Consider the following 18859-nt stretch of genomic DNA (forward strand, 5'->3'; position numbering starts at 1 on the left):
ACGCCCAAATGTGAACACTGGTGGAGTTTGGGGGAAATAGACATTGACCTTTTGGATTTGTAATTACTGATATTTATAGTTCACGTACAATACAAGGGTTTTCTGAACTCCACCAACAATAGAATTGGGCCAAACTTGACACACGGAACCCCCTTGACCAACAGAAAATACTGTGTTTTCTGATGGTCTTCAGTGACCCCTCTGATGTCCCCTCGCGACCCCCCCAGCGGTCCCGACCCCCAGGTTGAGAAACGATGGTCTAGAAGCATTTTCTCCTGACGTTTCACCTGCATCTATGGCAAGCATCCTCAGAAGTAGTGGGGTCTGTTGGAAGTAGGAAAATGGGTTTATATATCTGTGGAATGACCAGGGTGGGGCAAAGGACTCTTGTCTGCTGGAACTAAGTGTGAATGTTTCAACTGACCACCTTAATTAGCATTTGATGGCTTGGCAGTGCCTGGGGGAATCTTTTGTTGAGAGGTGATTAGATGTGCCCGATTGTTTACTCTCTGTTGTTTTGCTGTTGTAATTTTAGAGTTTTTTTTTAATTATTATTATTAACTTATTATTATTAAGTTTCCCCCTGCCTGGTGTAGATGAACCCTGAGTCTCAAACTGACTCTCACATGAAAAAGAAAGGGAGATCTATTGTCGAAGGATTTCATGGCTGGAATCACTAGGTTCTTGTAGGTTTTTTCGGGCTATAGGGCCATGTTCTAGAGGCATTTCTCCTGACGTTTCGCCTGCATCTATGGCAAGCATCCTCAGGAGGTCTGTTGGAAATAGGAAAATGGGTTTATATATCTGTGGAATGACTGGGGTGGGGCAAAGAGCTCTCTGCTGAAGCTAGGTGTGAATGTTTCAACTGACCACCTTCATTAGCATTTGAAGGCTTGGCTGAGCCTGGGAAAATGTTCTGTTGAGAGGTGTTAAGATGTGCCTGGTTGTTTATGTCCCTACGCCCTTTATTACAAATCCCAGCAATATACAGAACGCAATGCAACAAGAGGAGGCTGACTCTCTCCTTTCCATCTCTATGTTTTCCGAATGTTTGTGTCTGAAAGAAGAGTTGGGCCGCGCATGCGTATTAGCGACTTTACCTGCCATGCGCAGGAGCCTTGCGAAGGGGACAGCGCAGGCGCCGCTGGGTCCTAACGCCTTCGTATTGGTAGCCACGTCTCCCGGAAGATGGATCCGGTCGCCCTTCCTAGACCGAGGCCTGGCGGCGATTGTCGGCCTTCGCCCTGACTCTCCCTCCTCGTCGTTTGGGGCCCGATCTGGGCTCCTGGCTCTGGGAATCTGGGCCAGGGACAAGGTCCAAAGTAAGGCAGAGAGGTAAGCAGAGGCCCAGAAGAGGAAGAGGAGGAGAAGAAGCAAAGATCTGACCAAGAGGAGAGAGGCTGGTGGGCATTGAGATTATACTGGCTGAGCATCTCTTACCCCAAGTGTCCCCCAAATCCAGAATTGTCCCCATAAGTGGCTGAGAGAGTGTCGCCCTGGCTTTGTGATGGCTCTATGCACACAAACTTTGTTTCATGCACAACATGATTAAAAACATTGTGCCTAAAATTAGCTCTGTGTCTATGAAATATGAAGTGGTTTCGTATTTAGAGCTTTTCCAGGTACGAAATAGCAATAACGAGGGATTTCTAGTTCCTGAAAGCCTTACTATCCTGTAGCTGGGTTCAAAAAGGTGGCAACATTGCAGGGAATGGTACTGTATAAAGGTAGTCGATTAGTGTAAACAGACTGTTGATAAATAAATAACGTAAATAATAAATAACTTTTAATAATAAATAACATCTTAACACCTCTCGACAAAAGATTTTCTCAGGCTCAGCCAGGCCTTCAAATGCTAATGAAGGTGGTCAGTTGAAACATTCACACCTAGCTCCAGCAGAGAAGAGCTCTTTGCCCCACCCCAGCCATTCCACGGATACATAAACCCATTGTCCTGGACACAGCATATTATTTGAGAACACAGAAATGCTGGACCACACCAACAACCACCATGTCAGACTACACAGAGAAGCCATTGAAATCCACAAGCATGTGGACAATTTCAACAGAAAGGTAGAGACCATGAAAATGAACAAAATCCAGCTACCAGTATTAAAAAACTCTAAAATTACAACAGCAAAACAGCAGAGAGGAAACAACCAGGCACATCTTAACACCTCTCAACAAAAGATTTTCCCAGGCTCAGGCAGGCCTTCAAATGCTAATCAAGGTGGTCAGTTGAAACATTCACACCTAGCTCCAGCAGACAAGAGCTCTTTGCCCCACCCCAGCCATTCCACAGATACATAAACCCATTGTCCTAATTCCAACAGACCTCACTACCTCTGAGGATGCTTGCCATAGATGCAGGCGAAACATCAGGAGAAATGCCTCTAGAACATGGCCCTATAGCCCGAAAAAACCCACAAGAACCTAATAAATAACTTTATTTATAACCCGCCCTATCTCTCCTAAGGGACTCAGGGCAGTGATAAAAGTAAAATAGGCTCTAAGGCCCCATCTATACTGCCATATAAAATCCAGATTATCTACTTTGAATTTAATGATATTAGTCTACACTGCCATATAATCCAGTTCAAAGCAGATAATCTGGATTTTATATGGCAGTGTAGATGGGACCTCAGTTAACCCCTAACCCTGAGACTCTTCACGAAACAGGTTCAAAAGACTGAACCACGGTGTCAGAAGACAACACTAGATACTTGACATTCGGTTTCTTAAATAGCACTGAAAGTTTTTGAATTCATTACATAACAAACAGTCTGAAATTGGTAGGTGCTGGATAAATGTAGTTTCTAGTTGCTGGAGAGTCACTATTAAAAATAGCCCTAACTAAGTTGTTGTAGGTTTTTCGGGCTGTATGGCCATGTTCTGGAAGCATTCTCTCCTGACGTCCTCACAACCTCTGAGGATGCTTGCCACAGATGCAGGTGAAACATCAGGAGAGAATGCTTCTAGAACATGGCCATGTTTCGCCTGCATCTTGAATGTGTGCTGACTTTGTTCACTGCTCCAAGTCCCTTTGGAGAGATAGGACAGTATATAAATAAAGTATTTATTATTGTTGAATGCTTTCATGGCTGGAATCACTGGGTTGTTGTGACTTTTCCAGGCTGTATGGCCATGTTCCAGAAGCATTCTCCCCAGGAGTTTCGCCTGCATGTATGGCAGGCATCCTCAGAGGTTGTGAGGTCTGTTGGGAACTAGGAAAATGGGGTTTATATATCTGTGTAAGAAAACATAGATTCCCAGTCAGTAAGAAGCCAGACCTTGAATCTGCTAGGACATTACATGCTAATCACCTACTTCAAAGAAAGAGTTCTTTCTCCCACCCTGGACATTACACAGATATATAAACCCTATTTTCCTAGTTTCCAACAGACCTCACAACCTCTGAAGATGCCTGCTATAGATGTGGGTGAAATATCAGGTGAGAATGCTTCTGGAACATGGTTATACAGCCCAAAACGCTCACAACAACAAATTATTATTATTATTATTCTACTTTTGATCTTGGAGTGATTTTCCCCTAGCATGCCTACACATTTGTTTCATGTTTTGTTTTGTTTTGTTTTTGGGGGCATGGCCTTCCAGAGCACCAGCAAATCCACCCACTCAGGTACAGATTAGGCAAAGTGTCTAGTATAATACAATACGTTTCAATGTGACAAGGCCGTATTTAAATGTTGCCTAAGAGTCAATTCAGAAAGTGTTTCTCCTCCAGATGTAACTATCTTCTGGTATACATTGCTGTAGGCAAGCAAAGAATGTGGATGGACCAGTCACCAATATGCCTGGCTGTAGTTGTCCTGACGATAGAGAATGGAAAACGTATTCTCATGAGCCAGAGATAAGGGTTTACCTATATCTGTGACTGTTTTGTTTACATTTGCCTCTTGGGCTGAACTTAAATTCTATTGTGTGTTGGAGAGATTACTTCTCTCCATCTTCCAGAATACGCCTTCTTTCTTACAGAATTGTATAATTATAGTAAAATCCGGTCCCATACCTTGCCATGCAGGAACACACAGCTGAAGCACTCTTGAGAGATGGCCCTCCAGCCTTTGTTTAAACATCTCCAGTGAAGGAGAATTCACCACACTTTAAGGAAGTTGCAATTTTCACCACCTCACACTAATCTATGTGCTTCTTGAATTGGATCTTAACTTGTATTTGATGCATTTTAATATCTGAAAATAAATCTTAAATCTACAACAAGCATTTAATAGAAACATAGAATCATAGAGTTGGGTGTGACCTCAAGGGCCATCCAGTCCAACCTTCTGCCATGCAGATAAAGCACAATCAATGCACCCCTGACAGAGGGCCATCCAGCATCTGCTTTAAAACCTCCAGAGAAGGAGACTCCATAACACTCCGAGTAGGCAGCATGTTCCATTGTCGAGCAGCTCTTACTATCAGGAAATTCTTCCAAATGTTTAGGAGGAATGTGTTGTCAGCAGTGGAACTCTCTGCCCCGGAGTGTGGTGGAGGCTCCTTCTTTGGAAGCTTTTAAACAGAGGCTGGATGGCCATTTGTCAGGGGTGATTTGAATGCAATATTCCTGCTTCTTGGCAGGGGGTTGGACTGGATGGCCCATGAGGTCTCTTCCAACTCTATGATTCTATGAAGGCTTTCATGGCCAGAATCACAGTGAGTTTTCCAGGCTGTATGGCTATGTTCCAGAAGCATTCTTTTCTGTCGTTTCACACTTTCATATTCACTTGAGGCAAATGTAAAACATTCACACCTGCCTCAAGCAGACAAGAGTTTGTTCTTCCACCCTGGACATTCCACAGATATATAAACCTTATTTGCCTAGTTTCCAACAGACCTCACAACTTCTGAGGATGCCTGCCGTAGATGTGAGCGAAATGTCAGGAGAGAATGCTTCTGGAATAATTTAAGTGGAATATTCTTTCCTTCAGTTTGAATCCATTGCTCCATCATGTCCTAGTAGAAAACAACCTTGCCCCTCCTAAATTTGAATCCAGGGAGAGCGCGGATGAGCTCACTCTGTCAGCTCCGGCTCCCCATGTGGGGAAATGAGAGAAGCCTCCCACAAAGATGGTAAAACATCAAAACATCCAGGCGTCCCCTGGGCAACGTCCTTGCAAACGGCCAATTCTCTCACACCAGAAGCGACTTATAGTTTTTCAAGTTGCTCTTGACATGAAAAAATATATATTTAAACTTGGCTGTCATGCCCCCCCTCAGCCTTTTCTTCTGCAGGCTAAACATATCCAGCTTCTAAAGACACTCCTCATAGCACTTGGTTCCCAAGCCTTTGATCATTTTGGTCACCCTTCTCTGGACCCGTTCTAGTTTGTCAATACAGTAGAGTCTCACTTGTCCAACATAAATGGGCCGGCAGAATGTTGACTAAGTAAAAATGTTGGATAATAAGGAGGAATTGAGAAAAAGCCTATTAAACATCAAATTACGTTATAATTTTACAAATTAAGCACCAAAACATCATGTTTTACAACAAATTGAAAGAAAATGTAGTTCAGTACACAGTAACGTTATGTAGTAATTCCTGTATTTATGAATTTAGCACCAAAACATTGCAATGTATTGAAACAGCTATGGATCCGGGTGGGAGGCAGACTGCTTTGGATAATACAGAACATTGGATGAGTGAAGGTTGGATAAGTGGGACTACTGTATCTCTTTTTACTTATGTTACTGAGAACTGGATACAGTATTATTCCAGATGCGGTCTGGCAAAAGCTGTGGGGCTATGACTTCCCGTGATCTCAACAGTATACTCCTGTCTAGAATTGCATTGGCTTTTTAGTTGCTGCATAACGCTGTTGTCTCATGTTCAGCTTGTGTTCTACTAAAACTCCTAAATCCCTTTCATGTGTACCCTTTTTGAGCCAGGTATCAACTATTCTATATCTATGTATTTATTTCATATAAGGGATTTTCAGCCTGAATATGTTTGGAGGTTGGATATGATTTTTATAGATGGAATCACCTCCTTAGCACAGTGATTTTGGCTTTTAGTTGTGACAAAATCATAGAATCATAACAGTGGACGAGACTACATGGGCCGTCTAATGCAACCCCTTGCCATGCAGGAAAAGCTCAATCAAAGCACCCCTGACAGATGGCCATTCAGCCTCTGTTTAAAAGCCTCCAAGGAAGGAGCCTCCTCTGCACTCCAGGACAGAGAGTTCCACTGTTGAACAGCTCTTACAAAAAAAGAGATAATAACATCTAAATGGCCCGAGATTGTCTTTGTTTGTTTTGTGATATTTGGTCTTGGCAATCTTTGTAATGTCATCTCCTCTGTTTGCACCTTTCTTTCCCAAGGGTGACTATTTGATGGTTGAGATCCATTATAACGCACCACCTCCAACATGTCTTGGTTTACTGATTTGGCTGGAAAGGCAGAGGACCTTCTCAACCGGGTGGATCAAGGTGCTGCCTCGGCATTAAGCAAGAAAGAGAGCCCTGGCCCTCCAACCTACAGCAATAGCCACTTGAACGAAGTCAGTGACTACCCCAAAGTGCACCAACAGGCGAGAGAGCAGCAGCAGTTTCAGACATCATCTAAATCAAGTTTTATCTCCTCAGCAGCAGATAACATCAAGCATCAGAAGGCAACCATTTTGGCAGGAACTGCCAATGTTAAGGTATCATCAAGAACATCTGTGGAAGTCTCTCCTTCCGTAGAAGCAGTTTCGGTGGCCAGACCGTCTTCTCAGTTTGTGCGAAGGAAAAAGTCTGAACCCAATGATGAACTCTTGTTTGACTTTCTCAATAGCTCTGAAAAAGAACCAAATGGGAAAAAGGATCTTAAAATAGAGAAAAGCAGAGCAACTGTTACTCAGAACCATTCCCGGTCTTCCAGCGTCAGCTCTGTGTCGGCAAGTTCACAGAGCCTCAAAATGGGAGAAGACGCTTCAGTTCCGAACCAAGGCAATGGTATAACTGCAGTTGTTATGGGATATGTTTAAATTAAAAGTATACATTGTGTTAGATGTGAGAGGAATCTTACCTTTTTATGATGACTGCAGGGTGGATGTTCTGCTTTTGTTATCTGAAGCAATACTAGTAAGAGTATGAATGTATATGTTCAGCTACCTGTTAAATTTTGACACCAGCTCTGCATGGATTGTTATGGATCAGCTGAAGAGTGGGCCTTGTTTTCATTCCAGGCTTTTCATTTGGTAAAATAGGGACACAACTTCCCAAGGATTATATTCTAAGTATTGTAGCTTAGGGCCCCCCGATGATGCAGAGAGTTAAACCACTGAGCTGCTGAACTTGCTGACCGAAAGGTTGGCGGTTCGAATCCGGGGAGCGGACACAACTTCCCAAGGATTATATTCTAAGTATTGTAGCTTAGGGCCCCCCGATTTATTTATTTATCGTGTCATCAGCAACCATTGTATTACAATTCTAACAGAGCAAAACAAACACAGAGATTAAAAAGAAAAAAAAGAGAGAAAGAAAAAAAAAACCACACAGATTTTGTAAATTTGGTATTTGGTTAAATGTCCTTTGACCAGTATCTGGCCACTTGGAGTGCCTCTGGGGTTGCCGCAAGAAGGTCCTCCATCGTGCATGTGGCAGGGCTCAGGGTGCATTGCAGCAGGTGGTCAGTGGTTTGTTCTTCTCCGCACTCGCATGCCGAGGATTCCACCCTGTAGCCCCATTTCTTAAGATTGGCTCTGCATCTCGTGGTGCCAGAGCGCAATCTGTTCAGCGCCTTCCAAGTCGCCCAGTCTTCTGAGTGCCCAGGGGGGAGTCTCTCATCTGGTATCACCCATGAATTGAGGTGCTGGGTTTGGGCCTGCCACTTTTGGACTCTCGCTTGCTGGGGTGTTCCAGCGAGTGTCTCTGTAGTTCTAAGAAAACTATGTCTTGATTTAAGTCGTTGACGTGCTGGCTGATACCCAAACAGGCCCCCCGATGATGCAGAGAGTTAAACCACTGAGCTGCTGAACTTGCTGACCGAAAAGTTGGCGGAATCCGGGGAGCGGGATGAGCTCCCGCTGTTAGCCCCAGCTTCTGCCAACCTAGCAGTTCTAGTCGAATCCTACTCTGGGGTGGTGGTGCTCATCTCCATTTTTAAATTGAAGAGCCAATGTTGTCCATAAACACCTCCTAGGTCATGTGGCCAGCATTACTTCACGGAGCACCATTACCTTCCCACTGAAGTGGTAGCTATTGATCTGCTCATATTTACATTTGAACTGCTAGGTTGGCAGAAACTGGGGCTCACAATGGGAGATCACCCTGCCCCACCCTGCAGATTTGAACTGCAGACCTTCTGGTCAACAAGTTCAGCAGCTCAACGATTTAAGCCACTGCGTCACTGCGGCCCCATAATTGCAATAACAACACCTTAAAAATTAGTGTCTCCCAATCTCCCTGATTGCCATAGTAGTTATTTGTATAGGATTGTTATTGGATTTCAATCTTACATTTGCTTATGCGAGAGTAAGACTCATTGAACTCAGTAGGGCTTGCTTCAAATTAAATACAGTGTTAAAGAAAGAAGGGGAAACAAGAAAGGTTTGTATCCAAGTATGTCTTTCTTCATACAGAAACTCCTGATAGTTCCAGTTCTGGCCTAGAGATAGAGTCCGAGGTTAAGAAAGATTCCCTTCAAGGTGCGGAAGCGAATCCCAGCCTTGCTACAAATGACAACACATCTCATGAGTTGTCCAATCTTCGCCTGGAGAATCAACTTCTGCGGAATGAAGTGCAATCTTTAAATCAAGAAATGGCATCATTAATTCAGCGAGCCAAAGAAACCCAAACAGGTAGGGAAAGATCTAAAACTTTGACATTTTGAAGATTCTGCAGACCAATATTATGTGGTGGCTGAAAAGGTTTCACAGGGCTGTGTTGATAATATTACTACAGTCATCTCTTTGAAGTGCTCTGAATACCTGAAACATGCAATGAAAATGGAAAGTATTGATGATTTTGTTTGTGCAATAAGTAGTGGTTCTTTAAGTGGAAAATAGGCTGTGGACGATTATAATAGCAATATATTGTAATACTAAATTATGTTTCTATCCTGCATTTCTGAATGGATAGGGACTTATGATGACTAACAATAAATCTAAAACAATACTAATTAAAAACAATGTAAATTTTAAAAATATAAATGTAAATTTTTTAAAAGCAATTAAACAATTAATGATATTAAAACAAATAAACATTACAATATAAAAATGGATCCAAACTTTATATTGACATTGAAATCCCAGTCACACCAGTATTAAAAGCTCAATTCTCATCCATTTATAAATGTCTGATGGCAAAGGAATGTTTTTATCTGCCAGTGAAAGGAGAGCAGGGATGGCGCCAACCTAGCAAGTTGTTGACTTAGCAAGTTGGCTTTGATTCAATAGGTCTTTTATAGTCAGAATCGACAATTGTATTTTGATTCCAAATACTTCTCTTAATCAGGGTTTGAAGCAGGTATCTCCTTAGTGTTTAGAACAGTGCCAATGGAAACACAACAATCAAAATAAAATGTGAACGGAAAAGTGAAATGGATGCAGTAATACAAAGAAGGGAAGAAATGACCTAAGTTTATAATCTGTGTTTAATTTAGGAAACTGGTGGTTTTGCTCAATTCTAGAAGATTTTGAAGAGGATTGCTCTGAAAACCTGGTATAATAAAGTTTAGCCATATTACAGATAAATAGTCTGTAATATGGCTAAATAGTTGGCTAAATATGGCTAATATGGCTAATAGTTGATGATAGGAAATTTGGAGGTCTTTTCTTTCTTAGGATTGCCATAAGTCAAAATTGACCTTCATGGACTGTTGACAACACAACAAATTAATATTTATTTGCTTTATTTCTATACCGCGTTTTTCAGCCTAATTAGGCAACTCAATGCGGTTTACACAATGCAGGTTATCACAACAATAAACAGTTAAAAACACATCATACATAACAACAAAATCAACAATTATTATCAATTCATGATGCCTCGATAACAGAGCAAAATCCATTCTCATAATCCTTGTGCCATTCCTATGTTCAATTTTACCGTCTTCCTGTGTTCAGTTGCACTGTTTAGCCAAACGCTTGCTCGTAGAGCCAAGTCTTAACCTACTTCCGAAACGCCAGCAGCGAAGGAGCCTGTCCGATGTCTATAGGTAGGGCATTCCATAGCCGAGGGGCCACCACCGAGAAGGCCCTGTCCCTCGTCCCTGCCAACCGTGCCTATGACGCAGGCGGGACCGAGAGCAGGGCCTCCCCGGACGATCTTAATGTCCGCATCGGTTCATAGGTGGAGATGCGTTCGGACTAAAAATGAGCAAATATACCTAAAATAGCTAATAGAGAAAGAGAAAGAAACACACTTCTGCAATTATCTGGAATTATTTAGCAAATATATGGTGAAAGAAAAACAATGTGAACTTCAAAGGTGTTCAGGTCCAACCACATCTCCTCAAAACAACCTGCCCAATCCCTAAGATCATCAGGGAAGGCCCTACTCTCACTTCCGCCACCGTCCCAAATGTAGTTGGCCGCGACGAGAGAGAGGGCCTTCTTGATGGCCACTCCAAGCCTTTGAATACCCTCCCCAGGGAAATTAAAACAGCACCCTCTCTTTCTTCCTTCAAAAAACAGCTGAAAACCTTTCTGTTTAGGCAAGCCTTCAGTGAATAAACCTAGACTGATATGTCAGGAAGGCTAATTTTTATCGACTGGAGCGAAGTGCAATAGGATCTGACAAGACTCCACATTAACTTTGCTTTTAAAATGCATATTTTTGTTTATTGATCGTTTTATATGTTTATATATGTGTTTTAATTGCTGTTGTATTGTACTGTGTTTAATATGTTGGAAGCCGTTTTGGGTCCCTTCGTGGGAGAAAAGCTAGATATAAATACTTCTTCTTCTTCTTCTTATTATTATTATTATTAAATCCACTGTGAAGAAACACTTATACATTTATGGGGCCTGTTTCCAAATGATACCAAATCCATCTGAACAAATTTTCCAGGAACCGAAAAAAGTGCTGAAGATATGCATTACTTTCCTATAAAATGCAATTTTCTAGGCCCAGTACCAAAGTAATTTGATATATTTTGATGGTGCTGATCTGTACATAATATTCTATTCCTAGTAAACAATGTGCTTCCATTTATCTTTCAGAATTTCTTTTTGAATTTGGTACTTTTTGGAAACAAACTCCACATTTATATATTTAATGGCTGTGTGCCTGAATGCTTTATGATAGCTATGTCTTTTTGGAAAGATAATGCTTACAGATGAAAATTACAGCATCAAATGTAATAAAAAAATCTAACAATAATAAAAAAAGGAAACTGGGAACCTTATGTTTGCATGACCAAGCCCCAACTAGTTTGATTTCTTGTTTGCATCTCAATTTCTTATTGGTATTCAGAATCACGCTGAATACTTCAGAAAGGCAGCCCTTAAATAGACTTGTTAAAAAACTCATCAATCATGCTGACCAGGCATGTAGCCAGGGGGGGGGCTCGGGGGGCTTCAGCCCCCCCCGAAATTCTCATGGTGGTTCGCGAAAAGGCCTTACTGGTGCATTATTTAAACTGTTATGTTTATTAATATCATGATTTGATCACCATACTCAATATATCCCATATGTATGGGGGTATTGGGGTAATGATACACAAGGTTTGCTAAGGTAGACCCTCTTTCACTCAGACTCAGCCCCCCCCGACACTCAGCCCCCCCCCCCCGAAACCCCCCCTGAATTTTTTTTAGCCCCCCCCGAAACAAAATCCTGGCTACGGGCCTGATGCTGACGTTTGCTGATCTAAATTTTTCAGAATTAAACAATGCCCGAGCAAGGATCGAAAAATGGAACGCTGATCATTCAAATAGCGACAGACTCGTACGGGAACTTCAGGCTCAAGTTGATGATCTGACAGAAGCTGCTGCTGCCAAAGATTCCCAGTTGGCTGTCCTGAAAGTTAGGCTGCAGGAAGCTGATCAGCTTCTCAACTCACGCAATAAAGCACTGGAAGCACTACAGAGTGAAAAATCACGGTACCCGCATATCCTTTTTGCCATTTTATTATTTGAAAGAGCTTTATGGAGATTGTTGTCTCTATTGTGTCTCTTTTGCGTCTGAGATAATTTCTACATTTCTGTATAATCTGATTTTCAACTTCATTTGAAGTGGCCAATAACTTTAGTAGCAGTCATGGTTCTTAATAGATGAATGCTCAATAGGAATGTTGTAAATGCATCAATGTCTATATTATATAATATTGCAAGTTCTGATTTATATAGAAATGCGGAGAAGTTTTCACAGAGCTTGAGACATGGCTTTTCTGGATGACAAATCCCAGAATCCCCCAGCTAGCATGACTACTGACTATAGCAACAGTTCTGGGATTCCCCCCCCCCCCCCAACTTTTCCAATTTCTAGGTTTTAATCGTTTTTATGATTTTGAGAACTGGTCTGCAGGAGTCATGAAATCTGACATGGTGACAGCCACTCAGACTGAAGTTTCTCCTGGTTTTGGATGACAGAAGTTTCCAAGGATATATCAATAGAGATTTTATGCATGATCAATTTAATGTGGGACCCATCCCAGAATAGAAATTCCCATGCAGCGTGGGGATCATTTAAATCAGATTTAATTTCTGTCTGAATTTGAAGTATGATTCTGAAATGCTGTTGGCTGGAACACAAGAAGTCTTTAAAGCCTCCAAAAGGCTATCACCTTTCAGAAGCATGTTTCCAGGAAGAAGAAACATGGGTGCAAATATGGTCATGGTCCCTGGCACATTGAGGGACAAAAAAAGTCTGCTGTTCTACATCAGATAGCTCCAGAGACCATGTTCTAGACCAGTGGTTCTCAACCTGTGGGTCCCCAGGTGTTTTGGCCTACAACTCCCAGAAATCCCAGCCAGTTTACCAGCTGTTAGGATTTCTGGGAGTTGAAGGCCAAAAACATCTGGGGACTCCAGGTTGAGAACCACTTTTCTAGACCAATTACTTCCTAAATCTGGCTTTCTGTGCATTGCACTTCAGACCCCAGAAGTCCAATGGTAAAGCCTCTAGAACAGTGGTTCTCAACCTGTGAATCCTCAGGTGTTTGACCTACAACTCCCAGAAATCCCAGCCAGTTTACCAGCTGTTAGGATTTCTGAGAGTTGAAAGCCAAAACATCTGGGGACCCACAGGTTGAGAACAATTGCTCTAGAACATCAGCAGCTTTGGGGAACCAAGTTTGGGGAACCAAGTTTTCCCAGTTGTATCTTTTCCTTTGGCTTTGTCTTACTCTTCTGCAGATGAGATCAGACAAATTCATTCAGAACGTGTTGCTCTGCATGGCAAATCACTCTAAGAAATGGTAGTTCTTAACTGCTGTAGGTATTATTATTATTATTATTATTATTAGGCATCCAGAAATTCACAGTATTTCATAATATAAATACCACCATCACAGTTTGGGGGACAGAGAAAGAGAAGAAGTTGTTTGGGACAGGAATAGAGTTGAAAAGAAATGAAATGTGTATAGGCAGTTGAATTGTATATAGAAAGTAATGGCTGTACATTATTTCTATATTAGCTAATCTTTATTTCTGCTTCTCAAGAATACTACAGGATAACAGTGAAGGGACCAGTATGCACAACCAAGCTCTTCAGACCCTTCAGGAAAGGTTACATGATGCAGAGTCTGCACTTCGAAGGGAGCAAGAAGGTTACAAACAGATGCAGGTCGGAACCATGTGTTTCTTTTCACTGAATGGGGAACTGAACTTTGCAAAAGGGTTGGATACATGTAGGCTTGACAGATTTTATTTATTACTAGAATCCCAAGAACAAAGCCAAATGTAAAATGCATGTTTTCGCAGTCTACTCCCCATTTTCCCACACTATGGTCTATGTCCTTGTTTCTTTTCTTCTTCCAAGTGGCATTCACGTGACCTTTGTTCCAGAGCATGGAAGGTTTGGGGATTTTTTGGACTATAATTCCTAGCTTGTCCAGAAGTTGTTCACTGGGGGATTTTGGGAATTGAAGTCCAAAAAGTTGCCCTTGCATTCTCTACAATGCTGTGTTGTCTCTCCTCCGAGCAAAGAAAGTGGTAATGAGATGGTTTAAGTTACTTTTATTGGAGGTCAGCATCACACGAGACGGTTGGCCAATAGAGATGACTAGTTTGTGAGAAGTGTGAAATTTTTGAGATGCTTTCAAGAAGAGAGGCACAAGGAAGACTTGAGAGAATTTGAAGAGGTTTTGTGGACTGACAGAGAGTTAGGGGAGGTGGTGCTTGCCTCACCATCCTTAAGCTTTCCATGAACATCCAAAGACCCAGAAAACTGTCTGTATTGTGACTGGAATGGGAATGTTCAGTTAGTCTTCTTTGGGGTTATGTTTCCTTTTAAGCATTTGCACAGTTGAATAGGCAGGATTGTTTTAAATATACATGTTATATTGTGATTTTTTTAATGCTTATATTGCTTTGTTAATTTTATGTTTATGTTGTTTACCCTGTATGTATTGATGATGTTACTTGGAAACCACTCTGAGTCCCCTTGGGGAGATAGAGTGGTATATAAATAAAGTTTTGTTGTTGTTGTTCCTCACTGGGATAACAAGTTCGTCTCCACTAATATTATAAATAGTTGTTCAATTTAATTTGAATCAAACTTATTTTTAAAAAAATCTAGGCTGGTTTTATTTTTTATTATATATTAGCTTGGGGACCCGGTGATGCCGGGGTTATTTGAAAAAGGCATTCTTTGTGCTCTGATTTAGTCTAGATCCAAAGTTGGCTGAGTTCAGTTGGTGCGGGTGAACTACAGCTCACAGATGCCAATCGCCCCCAAACCCTGCTTGTATGCACAGTTGACCATGTTGGGTCTGTGTATCAAGTTTGGTACAGATCCGTCATTGCTGGATTTCAGAATTCTCTGTGGATGCAGGGTGAACTACAACTCCCATGTGAGTGGGTCAGTTCCCCAAACCCTTCCATTATGTTCTGTTGGTCATGGGGGGGGGGTATGTGTGTCAAGTTTGGTCCAGGTCCTTCATTGGTGGGCATCACGGTGGTCTCAGGAAGTGAGTGAAAGTACTGCAAGTCCCATCATCCATGGTCTATCCTCTTCCCAAAGGGTTATGGGAGAGGCAGTGGCTGGGGTCATGGAAATGCCACATCAATGGAGAGAGAAAAAGGAACACTGGGATGTTTGCTGTGGAGGAAACACATGAAATCTAGGATGGAATTGTCCCCATATGAAAGCCTTCACTTGGGTGATGGGCATTGTGGTGTTTGTGGAGGACATTGGCAGGGCTCTTGTACATGTTCATGGAGCTCACTATAACCTGTAATGTCATTGGCGGGAGGGATTTTGATGGCTCCTTATAAGTGGGGATTGTAGGTGTTTGTGGGGGCAGGAGCTTGTCTGTGTAAGTAGACACTCCAGCCACATACATTCATACATATTTTACTTTTATTATGTGTATAGATATATACAGTAGAGTTTCACTTATTGAACATAAATGGGTTGGCAGAACGTTGGATATACTGCAAAAATGTTGGATAATAAGGAAGGATGAAGGAAAAGCCTATTAAACATCAACTGACATTATGATTTTACAAAGTAAGCATCAAAACATCATGTTTTACAACAAATCGACAGAAAAAGCAGTTCAGTACATGGTAATGTTATGTATTAATTATTATATTTATGAATTTAGCACCAAAACATTGCAATGTATTGAAACAGCTGTGGATCCTTGCGGGTGGCAGACTGCATTGGATAATACAGAATGTTGGATGAGCAAAGGTTGGATAAGCAAGACTCTACTGTAGTTCTTGTTCATATTTCTCTTAAAGAAGACTTACCTTGTATTGATTTACATTTATAATAATACCAAATAAACATCCACCTTACAGAATGAATTTGCCACACGCCTCAGCAAAATGGAAGCTGAACGTCAGAATTTGGCCGAAGCCGTAACTGCAGCTGAGCGAAAATTTGTGGAAGAAAAGCGGAAGGCAGATGAATTGCAGCAACAAGCTAGAATAGCCAAAGCCAACCTGGAGTCTGCTAAGCAAGAGCTGGTTGACTACAAACAAAAAGCCACGCGAATACTCCAGGTAAAGCTGTCCCTGTAAATGCATGCAAACTAACCTAGGTCTTATCAAGCAAGATATGTGTGTGATCCTCGTTCTCCTACTGCCTGTTCGGCATTTTCAAAACAAGATTATTAATATTCATGCCTAAAACAGACAGTGTTGTTGGGTTGTGAGAGGAACTTTAAAAGGGAAAACAACTCCAGCAACAACCTTTCTGTTTCAAATACAGGCAGTCCCCAAGTTATGAACAAGATAGATTCTGTAGGTTTGTTCTCAAGTTGGATTTGTATGTAAGGTACTTTTCAAGTGCAAATCCAGCCAAATAGGGATGGGTTAACACCCCTGTGGTGTTTGTTTTGCTGTCTGTGCCCCTGTTCAGAACATTTCACCTCACTTTCTGTCCCTGTGATAATTGGATTTTGAAAAATTGAGTTTGTTGTGGAAACAAGAATTGGTGGGCAAGCTTCAGTGGTGACAAATTTTCCTCATGATAACTCTTCCAGGAGTGAATTTCCCTTCCAAGGGGTAGATTTCTCTCATCCCCTGTTATCTCAGCCTGTTCTTAACTTTGAGTTGTTGGTAACTTGGATGCAACCCGAGGACTGTCTGTTATCACCTGAGGACTGAATATGTTTGATAGGTTTTTCACTATTGTGTGAATCAGGATTGGAATAGAAAATGTGGAATTCTGAAAGGGGAATATTCCAGATCACAAAAAATTGTTAGAGATCCCACTTGTGTAGACTGGGATATGGATCTTCTGACCATTCCAGCTATTCTGGCCAGTGGAGAGGGATAATAGGAGTTCATGTAGCTATGTATAGCCATAGGATCCCTGCTGCTATGTTAGACAATGACTTATGTTAGAACTTCCATCTGCAAAGGTTATATACCCCTTGAATAGAAAGAAGTGGCTGGACATTCTTGCAATCAAGGTCTTTCTGAATTCAAAAACCTTTTATCACAGTTAAAATATGTAAAGTCTAATCAACCATAGACTCTTATGATTTATTGTTTGGGTTTATTGACTTTATGTTTTTGAAATCTAGTCCAAAGAAAAGCTGATAAACAGCTTGAAAGAAGGCTCTGGAATCGAAGGGCTTGATAGCCAAACGGCAAGCATCATGGAGCTGGAGGAGCTGAGGCATGAGCGGGAGACACAGAAGGAGGAGATGCAAAAACTACGAGCGCAAATCCATCAGCTGAGAACAGAACTACAGGTACTGTGCTCTGCCTTTAGTGAATGAAGAAGTAGCTTTGCAGTTATTGTAATGGCTGACAAGGGCACACTGGAGCTGGTTTTACTCCCTGGTATTTTGCTCAATTGATTAGAGAAGTTGATCTGATGTGATTAAAGTGTCAGATCAGCACCAGAAAAATCTGACATCAAATTCCTCAGTCAATTTACATAGTGGTCCCTTGGGCTATTCAGATCTGCTTCTATTCACCTACTTCACAGCTTTTGAAGATAACAATAGTGTTATGAATAACTTTTCAATAACTTTAAAGCATAGTTTTTTATTGCAATTTTCCAGTAAGAGAAAGGATATCAGAACTTTTACACTTTTACTCAGTGAACGACATTGGACATACAGAAATACAGATTCTATATATCTAAATAACTACAAACAATCTACAGTTACATTGGCTAACAAACAAACAAAGGGGAATTACATTTTCACTCAGCAATCACATTATCCATACACAATCATTCATCCTCATTCATACATTACCATTTCTCCCGCTGTTTCCTGGAGAAGAACACCAGATAGGCCAGACTGCTTCCCTGCAAAACTGCTGCTTTTCCAATACTTCCAAAATGCCAACATGCATCCTCTTTCCCTAAGAACAATGCCAAGGATCAGATCTCTGTTTTCCCTACATCAGAAAGTGTCTCCCTGCAAAACGTATCATGACTTCAAAATCACACTCCTTTCTCTTCCTGTGAGAAAAGGAGCAAGTAACCAGACTGCGTTCCATTGTAGATCTGCCACTCTCAAAGGTACACCATCTATCTCCTTCCCATGGAGAAGAGCGGCGGGCGGACCAGATTCCTCTGGTCTGCCACAATTTTGGAATATTATATAGTAATATTTCTTGCTGATGTTGTTCCAAAGTTGTAAATGGATGATAGATGTTTTTTCAGCCTGAAACATCCTCACTTCCTCAGTTCCTGGCAGATATTGATTCTCTGTAATTGGTGTTGGTAAATGTAAGGAGCCTTCTGTTGACTTCCTTCTTAACATAAGGAACCTTGTAAACATTTTCTTAATTTAAAGCACCATTGTTTCTGATAATATTAACATGTTGTTTTTCCCCAAAAGTTCAACAGTTAATCATGGTCACAGTTCTCATCAGCATCTTTTAATTACAGTCCATGAAGTCTTCACCTCCTTCTTGTAGTTTTACAGGCCTCATTCGTTAGGATGGTATCTCTAGACTATATAGACCCCAACTGTACATCTTTCATACAATTCCATTCAAACCATACATCATATATTTTTTATGCACCACAATAGGATAACTTCTGGTCTTGCCCCTAAATTATTTAATGAAAATATGTTAAGGCTACATCACGTTTGCACTGCCATCCCCTGTGTTAGCTTCTTGTAAATTAAACTGGGTCTGTTTCCACTCTTATAAGAAACCACAAGGTTATTAATGATAATAGTCATGAAAACCGTGTATTGCCTCTAGCGTTGGAAGCAGTATGCCTTAGAGTACAAATTGTTAAACGAAACAAGAGGGTGTGATAGAGTGTC

At 41.3% G+C, this 18859-nt stretch overlaps 1 protein-coding gene across 3 annotated transcripts in view; it reads left to right on the top strand.

The window, feature by feature from the left end:
* Positions 1 to 1125: 1125 nt before the first annotated feature.
* GOLGA5 (golgin A5) overlaps positions 1126 to 18859 on the top strand; it is a 30674-nt gene continuing 12940 nt past the window's right edge. Inside the window, exons 1-7 of one of the 3 annotated variants that reach the window (XM_060756512.2) lie at positions 1126 to 1399; positions 6343 to 6957; positions 8586 to 8804; positions 11828 to 12047; positions 13608 to 13731; positions 15915 to 16118; positions 17147 to 17317. In XM_060756512.2, coding sequence (XP_060612495.2) covers positions 6390 to 6957; positions 8586 to 8804; positions 11828 to 12047; positions 13608 to 13731; positions 15915 to 16118; positions 17147 to 17317 — 1506 coding nt within the window. In that variant the 5' untranslated portion in view covers positions 1126 to 1399; positions 6343 to 6389. Of the gene's footprint in view, positions 1404 to 6342; positions 6958 to 8585; positions 8805 to 11827; positions 12048 to 13607; positions 13732 to 15914; positions 16119 to 17146; positions 17318 to 18859 lie in introns of all 3 variants that reach the window. The other 2 variants (XM_060756503.2, XM_067462968.1) reach the window with 2 other exon arrangements.

This window comes from Anolis sagrei, chromosome 1, assembly GCF_037176765.1.
Source record: "Anolis sagrei isolate rAnoSag1 chromosome 1, rAnoSag1.mat, whole genome shotgun sequence".
Taxonomy (NCBI): Eukaryota; Metazoa; Chordata; class Lepidosauria; order Squamata; family Dactyloidae; genus Anolis; species Anolis sagrei.